Source organism: Chroicocephalus ridibundus, chromosome 9 (genome assembly GCF_963924245.1).
Source record: "Chroicocephalus ridibundus chromosome 9, bChrRid1.1, whole genome shotgun sequence".
Classification (NCBI taxonomy): domain Eukaryota; kingdom Metazoa; phylum Chordata; class Aves; order Charadriiformes; family Laridae; genus Chroicocephalus; species Chroicocephalus ridibundus.
Genome location: NC_086292.1, coordinates 1,392,809 through 1,407,098, shown reverse-complemented (window position 1 = coordinate 1,407,098; position 14,290 = coordinate 1,392,809). Strand labels below are relative to the sequence as shown.

General features: G+C 42.3%; 1 protein-coding gene across 1 annotated transcript; it reads left to right on the top strand.

Moving 5' to 3' along the window:
• The first annotated feature begins 20 nt into the window (after nucleotides 1-20).
• Nucleotides 21-13,183, top strand: NSDHL (NAD(P) dependent steroid dehydrogenase-like). Its single transcript, XM_063345907.1, has 8 exons — nucleotides 21-73; nucleotides 1,675-1,725; nucleotides 4,090-4,251; nucleotides 5,190-5,336; nucleotides 6,779-6,907; nucleotides 8,835-8,977; nucleotides 10,315-10,417; nucleotides 11,138-13,183. The coding sequence occupies exons 2-8, from the start codon at nucleotides 1,705-1,707 to the stop codon at nucleotides 11,471-11,473; spliced, it is 1,041 nt and encodes a 346-aa protein (XP_063201977.1). The 5' UTR covers nucleotides 21-73; nucleotides 1,675-1,704; the 3' UTR covers nucleotides 11,474-13,183.
• The last annotated feature ends 1,107 nt before the right edge of the window (nucleotides 13,184-14,290 follow it).

The following is a 14,290-nucleotide window of genomic DNA, read 5'->3' as shown; positions in this document are numbered from 1 at the left end:
GGGAGGGGGCGGGGACGGGGGCGGGACCGGGCGTGAGGGCGGGCAGCGCGGGGCTGAGGGCGCCGGCGGTGCGGTGAGCGGAGGGGGGTCGTGGTGAGGGAGCCTGAGGGGCCTGAGGAGGCCTGTGGGGTCGTGAGGGGGCGGGCTGGAGGCAGCAAGGTCCGAGGGACCGCAAGGGGGCCCGGCGGGCGAGGCAGGTCGTGGGGGCTGTGGGGAAGGTCGTGGGGAGGGAGGCTGGGGTCTGAGGTGCTGGGGGTAGGGGAGGCCGCAGGGAAGAAGGGCAGGGTGGAAAGGGGTGTGAGGAAAGCTGGTGGGCTCTGGAAGGGTGGGAGGAGGGTGGGAGGGCTCTGGGATGGGGGGGGGGGGCGTGAAAGAGCTGGAGGGAAGAGAGATGGAGCATTTAAAAAATTGCATTTTGGAGAGGGGTAAGGCCTGTGTAAAGGGAGATGAGGGGGCAACTGGAGGGTAGATCACCCTGTGCCCATATTTTCAAACCAGCTTGGTGTTCCTGGCTGGACAGACACCAATCCTGCCTGTTCTTTGGCTTTTTCCTTGCTATTTCAAAGGGCTTTTCAGAAAAATGAAAAACCAAGAGTGCCAAACTCTGTAGCTTGCAGTGAGCCAGTCCAGTAGATGTATTTGCTTGCATGAGGCGTGATACTGTGATAACTTTATAGCAACATTGGTGTAGCTGTTCTGGATCTCATCCAGTTGTGTTGGCACTAGTGTTTGTGAAGTGAGATGGGTCAGAGAGCTGCTCTGGCTGAAACCCAACTCAGGCAGAAAATGATTAATTTTCAGGTAGTCGTAGCCTTGATTCATCTCAGTGCATGAATAGTACAAGATAGTGGGAAGCACTGACTAGAAATAAGGAATCAAATTAGCCTCTAAAGCAGTAGTGTATCATAGCGACGGTTTAAAGTGACCGTAAAGCCATGAGGAATCTCAGTGTGCATCTTGTCTTTGTGTTGGAAACAGATCTGAATAGCATGTTGGCTTTTTCTGTCTTTCAATTATACCCCACACAGTAGGATCCCAGCTGAGTTGCGAATTTGGTTTGCTATTGCTGGGAGGAAGAGTGTATTTTAATGAAACCAGTGGCATCAACAGCCTGCGATGTGAAAACTTGGAATATCTCACCACTGGCTCCCCTCTCTTTGCTGATGGGCACCAGTGAGTGCCGGTGTTTCTCCCGTGTTGCGTCTGCTGTTGTGGAACAGGCGGGCATGGTGCTGCTGAAGTGCTTGAACTTCAGTTTTATTTTGTTGTTCCAAACACCCTTGAGCAATTATATTTTTGAAGAGGACATTGCCAAAACCTGCAATTGTGTTCATGTTATCTGGAGTATAAATATTCAGACTTAAAGGAAGTGCATGAAGCTAGTACTAGCTAAAATAAAATGGTGCCTTTTTTATCAAGGGTATTTTACTATATTAAAATTATGCCTTTGAAAAAGCTATTTGATGTTACTGTTACTCTTGTACCGCTTATTTTGTTCATCAGGGCAGAGAGAATTAACTCACTCTTTTCATGCTTCTGCTTTAGCATAATGGCTTCAAACCTTGATTTCTATAACTTGAAACATGTTTAAAGGAAAAAAGTTTGGTTTGTGTTAATGGCATGCTTAAGTAAAGTATTGTATTGTGAATAAAATAATATTCTCCTTTTCTAAAGGAATCAGGTTGATAGTGAATCATCTGAGAAATGGCCACACGCCTCAGATCGGTAAGTTAAGGACTTAAATGGTGCTTTATGAAGCAGAAATGTATTTTCATAGATATTTCTTCTGAACATTACTGGGGAAGACATGAGACTGTTCCTGCATTAATACTAATTCTGGAGATATTGGTGGGGGAAATGTGATTTTCCAAGGAATCATTTGCTGCCGTTAGTTCCAAAGAGATCCAAAGATGCTCCAACGTGCCCCAGAAGAACTCCAGTGGCTTTGTCAGTTTGCCAGATCCATTGGTCTGGAGATGTAGCCACTCCAGAACCATTTCTACATTCCTTATAACATTATTTCATGTTGTAGTGCAGATGAAGTCCCAGTTGAGGTCCCTGAGATCTGCTAGACCATTGTAACCTCTTTCTATGATTACTGCATGGAATACAGGAGGTTAGAATATGGAACGAGTAACATTTTGATTAGCTCAGAGAGATGTTTGGACCTTACTCTTAGGAGTACAATTTATTAAACTGTTCTGTTACATTACTGGTGGTTCTTTTTTATAGAGAAATTTCTTCCTTCTGAACTATTTTTTCATTAATTCATACAAAGCTTATGGAAGACCAGTGAATCTCAGATATTTAAGAAAAAAAGAAACCAGAAAAACCTCAATGTAGCATCATGCTAGAGAGTGTGAGCAAACTGTTGTGTCTTCACAGCACAACACATTCATATGCTAAAATCAGTATAATCATGCATAGTTTGGCTTTCTACCTGCATTTTTTAAAACAGCCAATTAATTTAGGTGCAGCACTGTTAGCTGCAGTTATACTGATTCTGGTCATTGAGTTGGTTCATTCAGTACTTTCCCGAGAGGTGTGTGTACTAGATTGTATTTCATATTATAAATGTGTACTAAAGATTGTTTAAATAGTCTGCTTCTCATCACCAGTTAGAATACTTCCCTTTACTTGGGTGAGTGGAAAACTATCACACAGGAGAAACCTGGAGTATCTTATCTGTACAGGTAGAAAATGTGTTTAGAGCCAGACAGAGGGCGTCGTTCTGCCGCTGTAAAACTTTAGTTCAGCACATCTAAGCGCAGTATGCTGTTCGAGTGCTCTCATTTTACGAAGAACACACTGGAATGAGAAAGGGTACGGGGAAGACAAGTAAAAATATTGATAGAACGGAGCAACTGCCTTCTGAGGAGGAGCTGAGAAGGCTGGACCCCTCAACGGGGAGAGGACACTGCAGAGGGGAGGCATGTCACAGCGTTTAGAGAATCAGGAAGCTGACGAGTAAAGCAAATGCTAACCTGTTGTAGTGGGGGAATACAGGGAGAGTGAACTGCAGAGAGTCATCAGACTCACATATTCTTTGTATATCGTCTGTTCTCTTGCAACTATCAAAACCAAACAGACTGCTTTTTAAAAACTATTTTAATCAGACTGTGCTTTGCATGCACCATTCTAAATAACTGGTTATGCTTTAATGTAACTGAGAAACTATAGTGAACTCTTCTAATTTCAGTTGTGGATAATTGACACTTTCCAGTAGAGGCTTTGTTTAAGGATGTAGTACTTAGAAACTTCTGAACAATTGTCATCTTTGTGTGGTTTCACTGGGTTAAAATTCCCTTCAGCTCCATAGTATAACTGCAGAGGTGGGATTTTGTGTAGCAACAATAAGGAGTAAATCTATTTCCAACCAGGACAGAGCATTCTTTGTACAAAAGCTTCCTCAGACTTGTTGCTTGTATGTTCTATCTTGGTGGCAAGGTCTTCAGTCTCAGTCCAGTTAGACGAGTGACCAGACCGGAATCTGTTAATTAGTGACTCTAGCCATTGATTTTTTAAAAGCTTAAAAAAAGAAAGGAAGAACTAATGAGTAACTTAAAAGGATAAGTCTTGCCTTTACCTGATTGCTTTCTTGGCTTGGAGAAGCCTAAGTTTCACATGCTCTGAAAATGGTTTTGTCCTTGCTGATGGTGACAGTTTTAGTATTCTGAATTGTCTGTACCATGTGGCTGAAGCAAATTCTGTTTGCTTTACCATCAGGGCAGAGTTTGTTGGAGCCAGTCCTCTTTTTCTTCCCTCCTACATGAACCACTGGGTTATGAGACAGAGTCTTGCCCAATACAAACTAGCATGTGAGCCATGTGGATGATTAGCATTTCTGAACTTTTAAGTTACTGTGATAGCACAGACATATTGAAGAGTCTTTTGATATCTGAATTTAGACTCCTCCAATTAAACTAGCTACTGACTAGCTAAAAAATTCCGGCACATTAAGACTAGATGATCTCCGAAGGTCCCTTCCAACGCCTACAATTCTGTGATTCTGTGATCTCAGGAAGTTCAGATCAGTTTACTTGCATGGTGTGTCTGCTTGCTAAAGGGCTTTTCTCCCTGTCTCTGCAGGCTGATAAGAAATGTACAGTGATTGGGGGGTCAGGATTCTTAGGCCAGCACATGGTGGAGCAGCTCCTGGAGAAGGGTTACATGGTCAATGTGTTTGATATTCAGAAGAGATTCGACAATGACAGAGTGCAGTTCTTCCTGGGAGACCTTTGCGACAAAGAGGTACAGACTAACAACAGTACACGACGTGGGTAGATAGAAATGGTATCTGTTTAAATAAATGTTCCTTCAAACAGCTTACTGAGCCTTGCCTGAAGCACTAAAACACCCAAAGGCATTGCACAGGTGGTAAAAGGGTACCTAGATATACCTCGCAACCTTTCCCCGGGAAGTCGGTAGCCTGAGCAGTTTTCTGTGGAACCTTCATCTAAAACATTTAAAGAAATATACTTGATGTCTGCTTGAAGCTGAAAATAACAGAACTTGTTTCTGTATCATGATTTGCATTACTATTAGCTCAGATATGCAGTCTAATTACAGTCACTGTTGGTAATTCCATATGGGTGCTGTCCTGGCAAACTTCAGCTGCGTGACAACGGCAGAATGCATTATTCCTAACAGTTAAGGCATGCTAAAACCTTTTGCCTTAACTCACGTCATGCATGTGAGCCTTGGCGAAAACGTTTGCATGCAACGTGAAGAGACGTCTCCCCACCAGTAGAAAGTATCATGTCTCGGAGCTTTGTGCCAGTCATCTCAAACACAGACAGTGCCATGGGGTGCTGTTGGCTGTTAAACCTGCTGCTTGCTGAGTTTTCTAACTCCTGTCTCCAGGTAATTTTGAGTCTCAAACCTGCACTTGAGACTTTTGCAAGTAGTTAAGTCTAGGTAGCCTCCAGGTCTCAGAAAGTTCCCAGGTTCTTCTCTGGAAGGAAAAGATGACGTAGTGCTTTTTTGCCTAGCAAGGAGAGGACACTGTGAAGATCCTGGATGCTAATCCTATTCCAGCTGCCCACCTTTATGGAAAGAACATGACTTGAAATTTAGTGGTTTTATTTCCATGAGAAAAAGAACTGTGTTTTATTTCCTTCCTTTTTATTTTTTCTGGGTAGGCACTATTGCTGTTGCTTCATTGCTGTCTCACGCGATGTATCTTCTAGGCTTTGCTCCCGGCTTTACAAGGTGTGTCAGTGGCATTTCATTGTGCATCGCCAGCACCTTCAAGTGACAACAGGGAACTCTTTTATAAGGTGAATTTTATGGGAACCAAAGCAGTCATTGAAGCCTGCAAAGAAGCTGGAGTGCAGGTAAGGGTAGAAAAGCACATGGAGACTATAAGACTTGTGACTTAAAAAGTCACTAAGTGACTTTATAACAATTGCAGCATGGACCAATTTTAATCTAGTTTGATAGAGGAGCAAGGGTCTCTCAAATACTGAATTGCTACTTGTTCTGTGAAAATTAGTAGAAGAGAGGGACTCTGTTGGTCTCACACTTAGTGTCTGGTGTAAGCTCAGCCCATGTTTACCACAGAAAACCTACACGTTGCAATCTTCCTGACTGCAGGAAAACCATCTATTACAATTTGTCCTGCTAGATGTCTGGGAATCACCCACGGGAGAACCATGACTGACAAGTGTATTCTTTCATGCTTTAATAAGAGGACAGCTCTAAAGGTAGCTTATCCAGCAGCGGAAGTATTCATGGCATGTATTACCTACATGAATTCTTTGACATATAATGAGAAGAACACACTTATGCCATAATCTCAGTATAATTTGGTTTAGAAAGTCATTTGCCCACAAAAGAAAGAGCCAGAGGAAACCAGGCTGCTGTTCAGGCAAGTTTTTTGGTTTGGTTTTTTTTTTCCTCATGTTATTTTGATATTGCATGAATTTTCATTTAAATTTTTAGCAAATTTTCAAGCGCAGTGCATGTGAAGATCCCTTACTTATTTTGGGACGAGACGTTGCCTTCAACGCATGCATTTTGCGCAGTGTCCATGTACAAATGCAGAAGTGATAATGTTTAGAATGAAATGATGTATATCACATAGGACTCCCAGCCCCACAGTTTGTTGTTGTTGTCGTGTCCCCCCCCCCCCGGCCTCGTGTCATAAGCTGTTGTAGGAAATGGGCCATGCAGTGTTTACCTTCAGGCTCAGTCTGGATTCTGTCAGAGCGAGGAGTTAAGCCTTGTTGGGACTTGTTGGATCTACTCAACTTTCTATTACAATGTCGATCTTGTTTAAAGCCACATGTTTCTGATTACTGAAATACATCACTGACTTCCTGTTTTAAATCCACTGGGGTACGTTTTTATCCAACAAAAACACTCAAGATAAGAATTCTCTTTTGGTTTAACCTACCGTGATATTGTTATCATCAAGATGAGCAAATATATCTTAAAAACACTCATTGCGTGTTAAGTGCTAAAATGTGCCCAGCCAAGTGGGCACTCTGATTTTCCTGGAGATGTTTTCCCCTTGACTGGCTGCCTTGGATGTTGGTTGAAATGTTTTAATCTCCTTTAGGTAGCACTAAACAATGTGTCGCGTCAATTAAAAGAGTGGGAATTTTCTTACCTGCAGTTGCAGATCACCTTCTGTTAGCCTGTGTTCTTCTAGACTGAGTTTATTATCTGTAGAATCAGTTGATTAAACACTATCATTGTCTTTACTCAGCCTTCGTAAATAATGACCCTTTTGTCTTAGGCTTTAAACAACTATTTTCTTTCACATCTACTGCAGAAACTGGTGTTAACTAGCAGTGCCAGTGTCGTTTTTGAGGGCACAGACATAAAAAATGGATCAGAAGACCTCCCTTATGCAAAAAAACCTATCGACTATTACACAGAGACGAAGATCCTACAGGAAAAGGTATTTGTCATCATATGGTTAAGATTGTTATTTTTGATGCTTAAAACTGCACTCCTAAAAGTAGGACATGCCCTGGGGACACAACAGGCTCTTCAAGACTGAACAGATCTCTGTTGTTCTCCAGAATCTCTCTTTCATTAGAAAGAAGTATCTTGTTCTTACAGTTGTAAAGAAAATCTGTGCAGAATCATGCACATGTAGCAATGTCTGCCAGAGTTTTCAGAGTATAACCGAAATAGAAAATTCCCTTCTTTTAGACAAATCTGCCAGATTTCAGCCCTCTTATTCTCAGCGAGGAGGCTAGTGGGCTGTGGATTCATTTGTTCTGTTACAGAGAAGGATAGTAGGTGTCTGTCGCTTGTGTCTTTCACAAGTGACTCACATCCTTTTCCATAGCCATGCTGATGGGTTGGTCCAGGGGATGCTTTCCTAGCAGCTGTTAAGCAGTCCAAATACATAAGTCATCAGTTATGTCTTCCTTGGCTGGTGAAACTCCTAAGTAGCGTACTCACTTAATAAAAAGAGAATATAATAAAGCTGTGACATAAATTACCAGGGAAGTTGAATGAAATAGTGTGTTATGCTACAGAGGTTGTTTCTAGAGAAAGAATAAAAGAATTGGCAGAGATGTCGCTTTCATTGCAAGAGCCATGTGATAATCCCGTCTCTGAACTGACCCAGCTTTGTTTTAAGAGCGGTTGAGGGGAGTTATTTTTCTGTGTTCCTACCGGAAGGCTGTTTCAGAACCACATTTACCTGATGTGCAGCCTGAAGGTACAGCTGGGATTGTGAACAAGTGACTGGGGAAGGAGAAGATAAGATGGAGATGTGGACAGACTGAGTTAAGGAGCATGCCAGCATAACAGCATGTTGTAAGCTAATGCTATTGGCCATATACTGAAAATATTCTTGTTAAAAAGATCTTTTTAACACTGTATTTGTGGTATAAATATGGTATGACAATGTTTAAAATCAAAGGGAGCAAGCATTTTTTGAGACTTTTTTCAGTGGCTTGCATTTTAGTCGTGGGAAGAATCTACGCTTTTTGTGCAAGAAGAATTTAGACTTGCTTCCATACTGAAGCTGACAGTAAAGTCAAATATTAGCCTCCAAAATTTTTTTTTATGTTCCTTGAAAAGAGCTTAATTGAAAACGCAGCATAAAAACATCTGTTCGTTTGCAAGCATAACCACTTTGCGGTAAAGTGGACTAATAAAGTGGAAGCTTATGGGTAGCAATCAAGTCTAGCCCAATATGCTTGGAACTATGTCTTTGTTTTGGGTGAAACAGTGAAAGTATTCGCTGTTTATTTGTATGCGTTGCTCTTGGATTTTTAATAGAAAATTCAGCAGCTGTTAAAAATTAGTAGAACACGTTGTTTGGAAACTCCCAATAGAATTAAATCTTCTTCAAAGATGCCTTGCTAAATCATCTTAGCACTTGGTGCTGCTGGTAAATGGGGTCACATCCCTTCTGAATGCCATCGAGAAGGCCCATGATGGAAATCTTCCATTGATTGATGAGAGAGACAGAGATTTAATTGCTTAGTGTCGTCCTTTTCTCCAACATGGCCATAAAGAATTCATGGAGTGAAGGAACTTTCAAAGCTCCTCTGGTTTCTATGGTGTTAAATGAAAGAGGCGAAGAGTTTCTTTCCTTTGCCTATCAATTCCTTAAGTGTTCAATAAGAAAAACAGATTTTTGTCTGTTTTTCTCATTAAAGAGAAGCGTTTTTCTCATTAAAGAGATGGGAACAAAGGAAGGATCATTTGTAAAGATATGGATAGACAGTAATTCTTCCACTGATGTCTTCCCAAGGAAATGGGGAACGCCCACCCCCTTTAGTGTTGTTCTTCAATATATTACTAAGCCATATTTTTCTTCCCAGCCTTTCTCTCCTGATTTGGTTATCTTTTTTTCCCAACAGGAAGTGCTCAGCGCCAATGACCCAGGCAACAATTTCTTCACTACTGCTATTCGTCCCCATGGAATATTTGGTCCTAGAGACCCTCAGCTGGTTCCCATCCTCATCCAAGCAGCTAAGAGTGGCAAAATGAAGTTCGTAATTGGGTGAGCAAGGCTCAGCTATTTTATAGCTTTTATAGCTTTTGGTAAAATTGATGCTGAACCTACAAAGTCCTTTGGAAGAGAATAACATTATATCAGTAGTGGTGTTCTGGCATGGAAAAAAAGTACGTTTCTTTAATTTTTCACTTGTGATCCAGGATTCTTTTTTTTAAAAATCCTTCTGTGTTAGGAACTTATGAACACTCCCATGGTAAGTGTTCGTAATGCAAAAAGAGTATCAGTGGGGAAGGCTGACATAGCTTGAGCTGTCTTTGCATTGTCTAAAGAGCCATCCTTTTAAATATGAGATAGCTGAGATTACTTGCTGTTAATTTAGTTCTCGCAATTAAAAAAACTATATGGCAGTGTTTTAGTATTTCTGATTATAAGATCAAGCATATTTGCCTTTTAATTGAGCCTTGCAGAGCTTCTAGTGGACCACTGAAATTTTAGAGCAAGAAATAGTTCAAGCTACTACTCAGCTTCTTCTTTACAGTTCACTTCTGAGTTGATCTCAGACTGACCTGTGAGCAGCAAACCTACAGAAACTCAAGGTTTCCACTTCGTGCAAGTCTACATTCTCTTCCAGCTCAAATGTGCATTCCTCATTTGAGTTTTCTGACCACCATATGGACCTATGTACCCCTTCTAAGAAAGCAGATAAAAGCCATTCATCCATGAACAGAGGAAACGAAAATGATTCTTTCTCAGAATGTTGGGTTGTAGCAATACTGGTTTTGTGGCCAAATGAGTGTGGTGATGGTTTTGTAACAAACCATTTGTTTGATTTCACTGGACTCTTTCAAAGTGATACGCAGAATCACTTTCATTTTCTGTACCTATGTAGAAATAGATTTAATACAGTGGGTTAAATCTTGATTCAGCTAGGGCTGAAGTTGGCTCCTTGAGGGAGTAAGTTTCATGAGCCAAGAAATTCATAATTGAAAGCTTGTCCTTAAATGACTGACTTTGTGCTAGTTACCACTCTGTTTCTATTTATTGTGCTTCTGTGGATCACTCTGCTGATTCTGAGACCTGAGGATCTGCCATGCCTAGAAGCTTGGTAACTTGTGAGGTTTAAAAATGGTACTGTTACAGAAATGTAAACTTTGAGAGCCTTGACAAGAGCCGAGACAATAACAGTCTTTCCTCTGTCTCCAAAATAATATGTAGTGATTTCATGTCTCTGACGGGGTACAGCCTGAAGTCTCAGCACAAGAGAGCGGGAGAAGGGGAAACTTGGCATAAATATATCTTGTGTGAAAGTCTTTCCTTTTGCTACAAGTGGATTTTCAGCCTAACTTGCCTTAGGGCTGAACTTCTTTCTTTTGTCTGTGCAGGGATGGAAAGAACTTGGTAGATTTCACCTACGTGGAAAACGTGGTCCACGGACACATCCTGGCTGCAGAAAATCTTCAGAAAGGCTCTCCCCTGTGTGGGAAGGTAAGGAAGGAACTTGCGAGGGGACAGGAGTGGGTGTCCCCTAGCCGAACTTCATCTGCAAGCCTCGCTTGGCTTCATGTGTCTGCTCTGTAGTTCGTGCTGATTTCTGTCTGTACTGAACATCCATCTTGGAGATGAGTGGAGCTGGCACACACAAATGGGCCAATTTTTTTCTGTCTGTGGGTATAATGAATGGTTGCCCATCTGGTGACCATTGTGTGCAACCGCATGAGCTGAGATGTATGAATATACTTTAACTGCATACTATAAACTCCTTGTGAAAGGAAATCCAGGCAGAATTGTGGGAGGCCAAGACGCGTACATATGAAACATAGTTATTTAGTTTTTATGATAGAGTTGAGAACAGGAGAAAGTTTTATAGATTTTCATGGCACCGCTGTGCTCTGGGCACGCGCTGTACGTACAGCTAGGATGCTTTAATGTTGCATTGTGTTGTGTCATTCGGTTTGTTTGACCATTTATGAGTAATCTGAACCTCTGGAGTGTCAGAAGTAGCTGGCTTTCTTAGCAGAGAAGGGGTTCATCACTTTCAGACAGAGGTGGCTAGTGCAAAGCAGTTCTTATGAAAATGTGTTCTCAGTCAAGTCAGGGATGTCACTCTCATCATGAACATGAGATGGGCCATCAGAGAGACAAATTTGTGAAAACCCCAATGATTTTATCATCTGGCTTTTTGCTTTTTGTCTTCCTCTCTTCCAGGCATTTCACATCACAAATGATGAACCAATTCCTTTTTGGGCTTTCATGTCCCGTATCTTGACTGGCTTGAACTACGATCCTCCCAAGTACCACATTCCCTATTGGCTGGCATATTACCTGGCCCTCTTCCTCTCTCTAGTGCTGTGGCTGCTAAGTCCGCTGGTCACCATCAAGGCCACTTTTACCCCTATGCGGGTAGCATTAGCTGGAACATTTCACTACTATAGCTGTGAACGAGCCAAAAGAGACATGGGCTACAAACCAGTGGTGAGCTTGGATGAAGCAATAACCAGGACTGTGCAGAGCTACCCCCACCTCCGCCGGGCTAAGGCCTGAGAAGTCCTAGATGGATTTTTTTCTACGTGATTTTTGTAATTGCTTCGACATCTTAACACGAACACTGAAGCAAATGTCACTAATTCTCTGGAACAGGGAGTTTTCCTGAAGTCCCTCCTCCTCCTCACCATTATCAAGGCGGCTTTATCTGGGTTGAAAAAAAAATCATTTGGAGCTGTGCTAACAGTTCTTTGGTATGACTTCTTGTTTTGAAACAGCTGCTGAACCCTATGGACTATGAAAAAACACCCTGCTGTGCCCTCTTCAGTCCCAACCCCGCACATCAGCATTCCTTCCTCTTCTCTCTCCACCCTTCTCCTCTGTTTTGTTGCTCTGGTGATAACAGCTGCCTCTTCTCGTAGCTGCAGAGCGGTTAATGAAATACTTCTCATGGCTGGTTCCTCTCTGTGGTTTGGCTTTTTTTCTATACAAGAGCAATGAAGCAGAGGCTCATGCCAAAAAGGAGTTCTGCCACCATCTCTTAAATCATTGAAGCTGATTTTGTTATTCCCTCCATGATTGGTGGGTGATTTAGCTTCTTGCTGAGATATCAGGAGGAAACCTGAGAAAAGGCCGCTCTTTGTAAGGAAGCATGCGCCTTTGATTTTGCAGGAGCCTATTTCTGTTAAAAAATAACCCAAATAAATCGAGAAGAAATGACTTCCTAATTTTGTGTTCCATCTCTGAAAGGGCAGATTCCACTCTGATAGGCAGGGCAGATCCCATCTCAGCATAAACAGGATTTTGAAGGGGGAGAAATCTTTGCTGTGGCTGTTGTCAGTCAGCACATACTATTTTACCATAGCTCGCTCACTTCCCGTAATGACTACGTTGGTTGGAAGATCCTACTGCACAAAGCTCACTTCTTGTCTGACATGTTATTGCTGGTAATAGTGATTTTTGTTGCTTTGACCACTTAGTACATGAAAAAAAATCTTTTCCACAAGATAATGGTTATCATAATACTATGTTCACCAAGCTGTTTACTTTGACATTTGTATGAAGTGTACTTTACCCTATAATCTTTCTAAGTGCTTCAGTTCTGTTTTGTTTTTAAATCAAGAGTTTAGGTTAGAGCTGGAACTTCCCTCCGTGCCAGTTCCTGGCTCCCCAGGAGTTCTGGTGTTTCAAATTTCAGAAGTATGGGAAGTGCCTCACTCGATGAGCCTTAACCTCATCTCTGATCTTGATATGCTGCTGAGAAATTAGTTTTCTTTTAACTTCTGGCTGGTTTGTGGAGAGTTCTATGTTGGGCTTCTTTTTTTTTCTGGAAATTTTTATTTGCTGCTTTAACAGCTAGCTAATTTTACCAACTTTTACCTTGCTTGATCTTGAAGTAAATACTAGCGAGTTGCTTGGGCCAGTTCACACAGTTCTGGTTTGCACCAGTCAGCCACCTTGGGCTTTTTTTTTTTTTTCAGCCTGTAGGGTTAAATATTTAAAGCTTGAATTCTAGAATGCAATTCTTCAGCAGCATTTTGTTCAAAAAAAAGCCTTGTGGTTCCTAGTTTTTCTGGAATCTGCTTGTGTCATCCCACATCCCATTTCAGTGGGAGACAGATGCTGCTTTCAAAGACCTAAGCTGTGTTAGCCTCTCTCTGTCTGATGCATCAATGTGCCGGCACAAATTTGGTGTTAATGGGAAGACTTTGTCCCCTGACTGTTTCTGTAAGTGTGTACCAGTGCCCCATCTGTATAAAAAAATGAAAACCAACACAATTGTGACACATAAAAAGAACATTCATATGGTGAAACCACACCTGGCTGAGAGCCATGGCTTTATTCCCAAGGTTTTGTAAAAGGCCAGGCATCTCACCTGCTTTACGGGGTGAGGAAGGACTGGAGTATGTTTGTTCCTTGCTCCTTGCTGTGCCCACTTCTAGTTTTTGTAACGTAGTCAACCGAGACTAAACTCGTAGCTTCTTACTAGAAGAATGGCCTCTTGTGAACATGGACAATTCAGATGCACCTCTGCTGTGTGCCGTGGAGGTGGCTGCGAAACCCAAGCTGGTAAGTACAGGAAGCCCCGAGGGACAGCCAGCGTGTTCCCGTCCAGAGGCTGCAGTGTTGCACAGAAAAGCTGGTGCTGCTTTTGGGACTCGTGGCGCAGCACAGCAGAGAACTTCAGCTCCTCGTCTGCCAAGTAAGGACAGCACTGGCCTCGCACAGAGAGGTGGTGGGTGAGAGAATAGGATTGTACTGAAGTGAAAGGAGCAAGCACTACGATTACTTGAAGTCAAAAATAAAATATAGGTAAAAGGACATTTTGGCCTCTAGATGGCATTTCCCAGCCAAATCTGCCTTGCTGCTTCAATCAGCCCCAAAAATGCTGTCTTTCAGTCCTTGGACACAGTTCCAGTGGAGGGTTACTCATCTCCCCGTTCTTTGGAGGACTGTCAAGGTAAGAGGTGAAGGTAACAACCAGAAGATGCTACAGAAACAAGAGGCACTGGAAGTTCAAGTCCGCTGGATAACAAGCAGCAGGCAACATGGTTTTGCTCACACGTCTGGTTAAAACAAGCAGGGTAAACCAGAGGTTTGCTTGTATGGGGGCGAGCAGTTTCCCAGAGCTGGGCACGGAAAGAAGCATTGCATCATGCTGAAGTTGGTTTGACTTGGTACTCCCTATATAATTAGGTCAGTTCCCAGCATTTCTTTTGGCAGACTGAGTAGCTTCTGTTTTCCAAAACAAGTAAACAGGGATTGTTGCTGTGGTGGAGCCTGACATCGCTGTGCCTCTACCCCTGGCCACAACAGAGGAGGAGTCTTGCTTTATCCAGAGCCTCTTCTATCCCTGATCAAGCTTCCTCCTCTCAA

Bases quoted from the DNA above. Each gene is read 5' to 3' on its own strand.
- NSDHL (XM_063345907.1), top strand. From the start codon at position 1,705: ATGGCCACACGCCTCAGATCG. The intron at 1,726-4,089 runs GTAAGTTAAGGA...CTGTCTCTGCAG, and splicing joins TGGCCACACGCCTCAGATCG to GCTGATAAGAAATGTACAGT. The intron at 4,252-5,189 runs GTACAGACTAAC...TGTATCTTCTAG, and splicing joins GAGACCTTTGCGACAAAGAG to GCTTTGCTCCCGGCTTTACA.